Raw genomic sequence first — 10,315 nt, forward strand, 5'->3', positions numbered from 1 at the left:
TTTTTTTTTTGCTTACTAAATCTGGAAATCCTATGTGGGCTACCTTACCTTACCTTGGTATTTGCCAGCTTATACATTTCCTTTTTGGTTTCATTTCATTAATTTTTTTTTGAGAATTTCATACATGAACACTGTATTTACACCATTTACCCCTCCCTTTCTCCTCTCCAGCTCCTCATATGCCTCCTACTCCCTCTCAAATTCATGTCTTCTTCTTAACCGTTGTTACATATGTATATATGTATGTACACACATGTACACATACAACGTCTTCTGAGAACACAACCTACCGAGGCCTTTCAGTGTCGCTCCTATGTATATATGTTTAGGGCTGACTATTTATGGTTGGATAAACTATCAGGGAACTCCTCCCTGAAAAAAACTGACTTTCCCTCTCTCAGCAGCCAATGCTGTTCTTTATCTAAAGGTGGGAACATGTGAAATTCCCCCATCCCCACTGCTATGTCAGCTGTTGGTAGCATTACTCAGGCAGCCATATTGTTGTAATTTTGTGGGCACAGCTTTCCTGCCATATCAAGAAGACACTATCTAGCAGTAGGTACACTGGTCCTCTGGCTCTTAGAATCTTTCTTCCCTGTCTTCCACAATTTTCCTGAGCCTTAGGTATAGAGGTTACATTATAGATATATCTACTGTGGCCAAACTTGCCAACTGTCTTTTGGGACTTAAGGCCTTATTAATATGAGGACATTCATGTCTGACACTGTAAATCTAGTTGGTTACCTGTGGCTGGACCAGTCATGGACCCTAGAGGCAACCTACCATTGCCATTCTCATAAATCTAGCCACCTATCTGTGGGTGGAGTAATCATGGACCTACAGACAATCTACTGTGGCCATTCTACTAAACAAATGTAATCTCTAACTGTAAATTACCCACAGGTAAATGTAGCTTCACCCCTCATTAAATAAGTTTGCCTTTGTAACTGATGTACATTATTACAGAGATCCATAATTGGTCAAACCACAGAGCTTACTGCTGCACACTGCACCAACCCCCCGCCCCCGTGTCTGCGCTCTGTGCACTGGCACCCAGTTCGCAAGCTTCGGGCAAGGGGGCTGGAGATTAAAATACAGACACACACAGACAGAGATACAGCAACACGGGTCATCCTTGAATTCCCCAAGAATGCCCCTTTATTGTGTTCAGGGGCAGATTATATAGAGATAGCCATGCCCCAGCCAAACCCACCAGAAACCACTCTCCTGCCATCAGGAACTCCTGAAGGTCTCATGCTCAGAGCAGCTGTAGGCACTCAGATCAGGGGATTACAAGAAATTCAGGATCTGGGGTCTCACTGCTCCCAACAGCTTACATTTTTTCTCTAAAACACTTGGTTTTTTATCATCCTATAGTTGAGAGGTTAGACCCATTACAGCCCATGAGAGATGAGAAGGTCTAGGTGTGTGTGTTTGTGTGTGTGTGTGTGTGTGTGTGTGTGTGTGTGTGCGCATATGTATGAGCATGTACAGGAGTGTATGCAAGCTCTCCAGAGTATAGCACACATGTGGAGGACAGAGAGGACAATTTCAAGTACCGGTTCTTTCCTTTGACCTTGCAAGAGACATTGTCTTTTGTTTATCACTGTGTGTGCCAGGGAAGCTGGCATAAAAGTTTCTGGAGAATCTCCTGTCTTCACCTCCATTTATCATTAAGAGCATCATGGTTGCAGACCCACCCTGCAGCACTAGCTTTTTACACAGAGTCTTGGCATTGCAACTCAGCTTCTCACTCTTACGTGCACAAGTTTTTCCTAGTGAACCCTCTCTCCAGGTCCTGACACCATTCTGCAAACATCACGCCTTTCATACCTTTGAGTAGTTTAGGAGAAGTCCACTTAATAAAACATTCCTCTTCTTCATGTCCTCCGCCAAACTCCTAATCCACATCAGGCTCTCCATCTTTGAAGCAAGTGGAGCTAAGGTGAGGTCACAGCAGTGCACCTGAGGACACAAGCACAGCATGGCTCTCGTTAGCCTTCCCTTGGAGAGAATTAAAACCCAGCTGCTGTAGTCTGCTAGCTTTGTTAATTCATGCGAATAAAGTCCAATGTCTTCTAGACAATAAACACCTAATAAGTGAATGACTCCTCCTTTATGAATATGAAATAAAGGCTCGATGAGAATACATTGAAAAATATAAAACGTTACCATTATTGGCAAATCATACCAGTTTCATAAAAACACAATTCCAATAGTTGTTTAACTAATGGTCTATAACAGATTCATTATTTCATAACCTATAAAAAGCTAATAAAATTAATGGAAGTAACTTTGTATAGTATTTTAGAATATCTGACATTTCTAATAAATAATTATCTATGTCTATAATAAACCCCAAGCAATTTTTTATGGAACATTGCTTTATGAGATGTCAGTATTCTGAAAAATATGAAATATTGGTAAGGGAGGACTCAGTTTTCTTTAAAGGGCCTGTCACTGGGAGTTTGACCATGCTCCAATGAACAATGAGTATTTGGGCAACACAAAATGGATTTGTTGTATATTTTTTCTTTAGGAAGGAAGCACGATGGTAGAAAGATGGACTTGGGAGGAATGGAAAATGAGTGTCACTGGAGTGCATTGTGAGAAATTCTCAAATAATCAATAAAAAAGAACATGTTGGAAAAATAAAAACACTTTAATTGAAATTTAAAGGATCACAGAGAGATCCTTCCTTAATTCTACAAATTATTGGTCCAGTTTTTCAGAAGATAATTTAGTTTTTTGTTTATTGAGACAGGGATCCTCTATGCAGTCCTTGTTTTCCTCGAACTCATTCTGTACAAATGAGTTGGCCATGAAATCATAGAGAGCCATCTGCGTCTAGCTCCTGAGTGCTGGAATTAAAGGCATGCACTACCACTGCCTGGGCCAAGATAATTTATTAAGTGGAAACATCACACAGTCCTATTATAGGAAAAAGCCTAAATCAGTAGTTCTTAACCGGGTTTACAACTCCCTTTGAGTCAAATGACCTTTCCACAGGGGTCATTTAAGACCATTGGAAAACACAAATATTTATATTATGAATGTAGCAAAACTACAGTTAAAAAGTAGCAATGAAATAATTTTATAGTTGGGAGTCATCACAACATGAGGAACTGTATTAAAGGGTTGCAACATTCGGAAGGTTGAGAACCATCAGCCTAAATGATGCAAAGAACAGGAATAAAAGTGTGTGTTCTTTTGAAAGACCCAATTTAAAGTAATTTTCAGAATCAGTAATTTCTCTATTACATATGCAGACAACCAGCAACACTTTAATGTGGACCCTACCCTTATGCACTACAGAAACGGCCCTTCTGCCCCGGTCTCCCACATGGAGGTACACTGCATAGCAGACATACATTTTATTGTGTTTTTTTCTATAGCATACAGCAATGAGGTTTTCTACCCCAACATTGCATTTTCCTTCTCCAGGGAAAAATATTTATAAGAAAGTCTTTATTATTTCTTTCACTGCTGGAGATTAAGTCTAGGGCCCCACACATGGCTAGCCTGCAAACACTTATTGAGTTATGCTCGCTTTAAAGACAATGGTTTTAATAGACATTAGTTCAATAGTGATCCAATAACAATGAGCTAGTCATTAAACATAGTTAATTAAAAATATGTACATACAGTTATTTCCTTTTTGAAATTTAAAATGACAAAAGTCCAACTGTATGTCAAAGAAATAACTTTAAATGACATTTCACAAAGAAACTAAAAGAAAAAGAGCAAGAAAATAAAGGTTGTTCAAGAAAATTAAAAGTAGAAAGGCTTTCCAATGAGTTAGCCAGCTGACAGTGCAGGATAGGAGGATGTGACCCTGGAACCCTGGGCTCTCCTTTTCCTATCTCTGCTTCCAGAAAAGTCATACAGGCAGAACTTCAGCTGTCTTAGCTCCTGTCTAGTGAGCTACAGCATTGCCAGAGATGAGAGTGCACTATAAATACTAGACGTTCAGCCAATGGAGTTTAACTTGTAAATCAGTGTTTAGAACCCAAGTCCTCCCTCAATGCCCACCAGCTACAGCAAGAGATATTGGCTCCTATTTAGAAGTCCTATAAAGATGGCTCACCAACCATATTAAAGTTGATAAACTGAACAGACTCGTTTATATCATTGATCAAACTACATCTACAAAGTCTCCTTTCTATAGATTTGCATCATCCAAGTGAGCGGGACTTGCTGGTGATAGGCTTGCAAACACAGCAAGCTAACTTACCAAACTCTACTCAGCTGCACAAATTACAGTCTCGGACAGAACCAAAGTCAGGGGGTTGACTAGCAGGTCCTAAACTGATGGAGGAAGGTCATTGGTTAAATAAAAAGAAACTGCTTGGCCCTCATTGGTTAGAAGATAGGTGGGAGGAGTAAACAGAACAGAACGCTGGGAGGAAGAGGAAGTAAGCTCAGAGACTCGACAGCTCTCCTCTCGGGGGCAGAGGCCTCAGAGAGACACGATGCTCCACTCTTGCGGGCAGAGGTGAGGGCTCTGCTCTCTGAGGCACACGCGATGAAGCTCCGACCCAGGATGGACGTAGGCTAGAATCTCCCTGGTAAGCTAGCTTGTGGGCTACAGCAGATTATTAGAGATGGGCTAGTCCAGGTGTGAGAGTTAGCCTAAAAGAGGTTAGATAGAAATGGGCCAAGCAGTGCTTAAAAGAATACAGTGTCCATGTAATTATTTCAGGGCATAAGCTAGCCAGGTGGCCAGGGTGCGGCTGGGGTGCAGGGGACGCAGCCCCGCCACTCCTATTTCAACAAATGGCGCCCAACGTGGGGCTCGAACCCACGACCCTGAGATTAAGAGTCTCATGCTCTACCAACAGCTCTCACCTCTGCCCGCAAGAGTGGAGCATCGTGTCTCTCTGATGCGTCTGCCCCTGAGAGGAGAGCTGTCGAGTCTGAGCTCATTTCCTCTTCCTCCCAGCGTTCTGTTCTGTTTACTCCTCCCACCTATCTTCTAACCAATGAGGGCCAAGCAGTTTCTTTTTATTTAACCAATGACCTTCCTCCATCACTAAACCATCACATCTGAAAGACCACTCCTGTATGATGCTTCAGGCTTCAAGGTACAATTAAACCCTTAAATATGTGTAAGTCCCAGTAACATATAAATACCAAAAAATGCTGTTGGCTTGCCATGGTCTTACCACAGCCCGGGTTCAAGTCCTAAAATGCGGAACTGGCATGCACAAAAGAAATGAAATAGTTAGTGTCCAACCGCCAGCTGAGTCACAAACAAGAGGCTGGCCGCAAACAGCTTGAGTCATCTTTATTTATGCATCAAAACAAGCATGCTTTCCCACCCTCCAGCACTAACTTCTGCTAAAAACAAATAAGTCAAATTTGTTTCTTCCCAACATTTACATGAAAACAACTTTTAAACCAAAAAGAACAGTCAGCATTTTGCTAGCTTGGCTAAAGACTGAGCCAGGCACATCTTGTCCTTACAAAGCTGAAAAATGATAACCATAGGAATACGTTTTCAAGAACTACAATATCATTCAAAACTTAACAAAGCATGTTTATAGAAATGTGGGTGGTTTCCCATCAACTGATTTTATACAGTTAGCTTATACTTCTTTAATGGTCCATTAATATTTACTGCCTCTCATTCTGTCAGAACTGAGTAAGAACAGTTCCCAGGCTCTGGAGTGGCACTTGGTATTTCTAGATAGGAAACCTGAGAAGTATCAGTTCCCAAAGAATTTGAGTGAAAAATACTTGAGAAAAAAATGGGATTTTCAGAAATGATCATATCTGCCCATGTGTGACTGACAAACTGACCCTAAAAACCACCAAGAGAAGCATCAACATTGAGAGAGAATAGAGCATACAGACTCATGGTTCCAGTGGTATTCTGCTCCGTCCTGAGGTCCACTAGCTTTAGCCAAGTGAAAGACTGTCTCCAGTGGGCTCTGCCTCGTGGAAACCCATGGGACGAGCACTCATATGCTGATCCGAAGCTAGGCTACGTGACTCCCAACGTCAGCTAACACGTCACTCACAATCAATGCGTCTGGAGTCCTTAGCTTTTAGAATGAAGGACCTGGCTAATATGATTGCTCACCCATTTAAGTATATAAAGAGTAGCTTTTTCTTTAGTATAAATCTTACAAAATAATTTTCACGTTTTTTTAAATCTCACACTGAAGAGGCGGGAGTGATCCTGAAGGAGGATATTCTCAAGTAGTGACCACATAAAAGTGCTTTAATTCAAATTATAGCTGCATAGGTACTTAAAGTGCAGAAATGAGAAAGAGTGGGAAAGCTGATAACCTTACTAGAGGAAAGATGGCAGTCACAATGAAAACAGAGCTCTCTATAGAAAAGCTACCTGGAAGTCGACACAGCAGGAAATACACCTGCCAGGGTCGGATGCTCCTCTCTGGATGTCTGATCTGGGATCAGGTGCAGTTTTAGTTTGCCTGGGAGAACAGAGATGGAATCTGCTTGCCTCTAGACAAGCATATACTGAGGGCATGCTTCCTTTTTTTTTTTTAAGGTTATAATTCCTGGGTTTACTTGGAAAACTTGCCTGTGAGCTGATGTCACTTCCACACCAGCCAATACCAACACACACTTAACCAACACAGAGATAAAAACTATTCTTACAGAACACGCATTGTAGCTAAAACATGATGGTTGGAATCAAGGATGTGGTACAGCTGTCTCTAGAGCTGCTGTTGATTCGTGAGATGTATCACCTGGAACTAGAAGATTCTTGTTCCAACCACGGTTCTATAAAATGAAGCAGGCCCAATGGCTAAGACATTACATAACAAAACGTACGTGAAAGGTTCTGGTCCCAACCTTGAATATTTTACTCCATGCTGAGCATTGTGCTGCTTATAAAACAAACTTTTTTAAAAACACAGATATATATCATTAGATTAATAAAATTTAAGCATGAAAAATAGGCTGCAACTCAATATTCATTTACCAGATGCAAAATCCTGATGGTATTTTAAAGATGAGGACAATATCCAATAGATGTTCTCACTAATAGCATAATCTAATAAGCAATTTTATATTTATTTAGCATCATAGTGCGTGTGTGGAGTCTAAGGACACCTGGCAAGAGTTCATTCTCTCTCTCCACCACGTGAGTTCCAGGGATCAAACTCATAATTGTTGATCTGTACTATCAGTGTCTATTCAAAAAGCCTTCTGCTGTGCCAATGAGTTCAAGGTTATTCCCGATTTTCTCTTCTATCAGCTTCAGTGCATCTGGTTTTATGTTGAGGTCTTTGGTCCATTTGGACTTGAGTTTTATGCAGGATGATACTATGGATTTATTTAAACTCTTTTCCATGTAAATATCAAACTGGACTAGCACCATTTGTTGATGATGCAGTTCTTTTTCCACTATATATTTCTGCCTTCATTATCAAAAATCAGAAGGCCATAGGTTTGTGAATTTACATCTGGGTCCATTCAATGTCTATTTTTATGCAATACAATGCAGAGAAAGAAGTACATATCCCATAAGCTTGGGTATGCTGTGTGTTCATTTTCCCTGAATTCTAGAAAATCTTTAACTCTTTATTTTTGTCTTAGCCCATTTTTCAATTAGTTGAGGGATACTCAACTCTGTGACTTGGTAAACTTTCTGTTGTTTCTGTGGCTATTGATTCCAAGTTTTAATCCTTGGTAGTCTGACAGGATGCAGGGGTTATTTCATTTTAATTGTATTGTGTCTGAGTATGTGGCCAGTTTTGGAGAAAGTTTCATGAGGTACAGAGAAGAACATATATTCTTTGTGTATGGGTGAAATGTTCTGTTAAAATCTGTTATGTCCATTTGGTTTATAATGTCTGGTAGGTCCAGTATTTCTGTTTAGTTTTTGTATGGATGACCTGCCTATTACTGAAGGTGGATATTGATATTTTGTACTATCAGTATGTTAGGGTCAATATGTTATTTAAACTTAGTAGTGTTTCCCTTACAATCTTGGATATGCTTGTGTTTGGAGCATAGAATTTATGAACTGAAATGTCACCTTGGTAGATTTTTTCCTTTGATGAGTATGTTTCCCTATAAATGGCTACCCCAGCTTGCTTTTTAGACCCATTTGCTTAGAATATCTTTTTTCAACTCTTTCCCTGAGGTAATATCTCTGATACTGAAGTGTGTTTCTTGGATACAGAAGAAAGATGAAACATGTTTTTGCATCCATTTTGTTAGCCTATGTCTTTGTATTGAGAAATTGACATCATTGACAGTGAGAGATATCAACGACCAGTGATTATTAATTCCTGTTATTTTCATGGTGTTGGTGGTAGTGGTGGAGAGAGAGACAGAGAATCGTTTTTTTTTTTCTGGTCTGAGATAAATTATTTGCTGTTTTAATGGGTATAGTTAACCTCCATAAGTTTGAGTTTTACTTCTAGTACTTTCTGTAGGTCATGATTTATAGATATATATTGTTTAAACTTGGTTTTATCATGGAATATCTTAATTTTTCCATATATGATTGATGTTGTGGTAGATATGGTAGTCTGGACTCTATCTGTGGTCTCTTATAGTCTACAGGATATAGGACCAGTCCCTTCTGGCTTATAAAGTCTCCTTTGGCAAATCGAATATAAAGGTCTGCCTTTATATGTAACTTGAAATTTTCTTTTCACAGCTTTTAATATCCTTTATTATGTGTGTTTATTGTTTTGATTATTATGTGGTGAGGGGACTTTCATTTCTGGTCCAATCTATTTGGTGTTCTGCATGTTTCTTGTACCGTTACAGGTTAGAAAAATTTTCTTTAGGTTAGAAAAAAATTCTCCTATTATTTTGCTGGAAGTATTTTCTATGCCTTTAAGCTATATTTTGTTTACTTCCTCTATGCCCATTATTCCAAGCTGTGTTCTGTTTGTAGTATCCCAGATTTCCTGGACATTTTGTGCTAGTATTTTTAAACATAATGTTTTATTTTGACTGATGAATCCCTTTCTTATATCAGTCTTCAATGCCTCTTCAATCTTTTATATTCTGTTGGTTAAGGTTGCCTCTCTAGTTCCTGTTCAAAGTCTTACATTTTTCATGCCAGAATTCCCTCAGTTTGTATTTTCTTTATTGATTCTATTTCCATGTTCAGGTCTTGGACAGTTCTATTTATTTCTTTCCATTGTTTGTGTTTTCCTGGATTTCCTTAAGGGATTCATTTATTTCCTCTTCAATTTTCAGATAGGCAGTTTTAAGGTCTTTTTCCTTGTACTTCAGTTATGTTGGGAGAATCAGGTTCTGTTGTGCTGGGATAGCTTGGCTATGGTGGTGACATATTGTCCTTGTTGTTACTGATTCTATTCTTATGCTAGTGTCTAGGCATTTGTGTTTGGGGTGATTATGGGTCTAGGTGCCCTCACCAGAGTTGCCTACTGAGTTCTACTTGAACATTCTAAGCTCTCTTCAGCCCATTTCCAGTTCCAAACATTTCTGAATGACATCATTTGGTGTGATAGCCATGCCCTCACCTCCTACCATCAATTGTTGGTGTTGCTTCCCTTTAAGGACATATCAGCATAAGCAACTTGCTTGTAAGGGGCATAAGGGGCAGAGGCTTCTGGCACATGGGTTTGGAAAGCTTGGTTCACAAGCTGCTGGCTCTACTCTTCTGGGTCTGACCACAGGCTGTGCACCAAGGCACACCAATGGCCTAACTTCCTTCAACTGACCTCAGCAACTCCACGCTAAGTTAACCAACTTTTAACCCACGAGCCTCTGATGGGTACCCAGATGGAACTGCTGTGCACACGGTTGTGGCTGACAGTGGGTGCGGCTGACCTGGTCTGCACACAATGTATGGCTGACTGTGTGCAGCTGGCCCGGCCTGGCCTGTACACAGTGTATGGCTGAGGTGTGCGGCTGACCCAGCCTGCAACATAGCTATTTGTGAAGAGAATCTGGAACTTGCCTGAGAGACTCTCACTGGACAGGGATGACCTGCCAGTTCCCCATACAAAGAAGCTAATTTTATACAAAGGACTTCAGTTATAAGAATGTTCTAGAATGAGAATGTTCTATTAAATTATTTTAAGATCCCTTTTACTTCTAATGATATAGGTTTCAATTACTCGAAAAGGGCAAGTACTGGCATTACTCAGGCACCTTGTGGTAAGGCAGATTGACTGCCAGGCTCCCGCTGAACTGGGGATAATGTCTTTATGACAACCGACTCTCACACTGCTCAGAGGATTAGAGGGGATCATTTGTTTTTAAAAAGAGGATGGTGACTCATTTTTTCAACCACTCAGTGAGTGTCTGTTATGACTAATGCTGACAATAATTACATTAATAATATGCA

General features: G+C 40.1%; 1 protein-coding gene across 3 annotated transcripts in view; it reads right to left on the reverse strand.

The window, feature by feature from the left end:
• The window catches only part of Ispd (isoprenoid synthase domain containing), a 233,200-nt gene that overhangs the window by 95,022 nt on the left and 127,863 nt on the right, over positions 1–10,315 (reverse strand). For all 3 annotated transcript variants that reach the window (XM_005343845.2, XM_026787568.1, XM_026787558.1), the window contains exon 9: positions 1,834–1,965. In XM_005343845.2, the coding sequence (XP_005343902.1) occupies positions 1,834–1,965 (132 nt within the window). The remainder of the gene's footprint in view (positions 1–1,833; positions 1,966–10,315) is intronic.

Source organism: Microtus ochrogaster, chromosome 1, assembly GCF_000317375.1.
Source record: "Microtus ochrogaster isolate Prairie Vole_2 chromosome 1, MicOch1.0, whole genome shotgun sequence".
NCBI lineage: Eukaryota > Metazoa > Chordata > Mammalia > Rodentia > Cricetidae > Microtus > Microtus ochrogaster.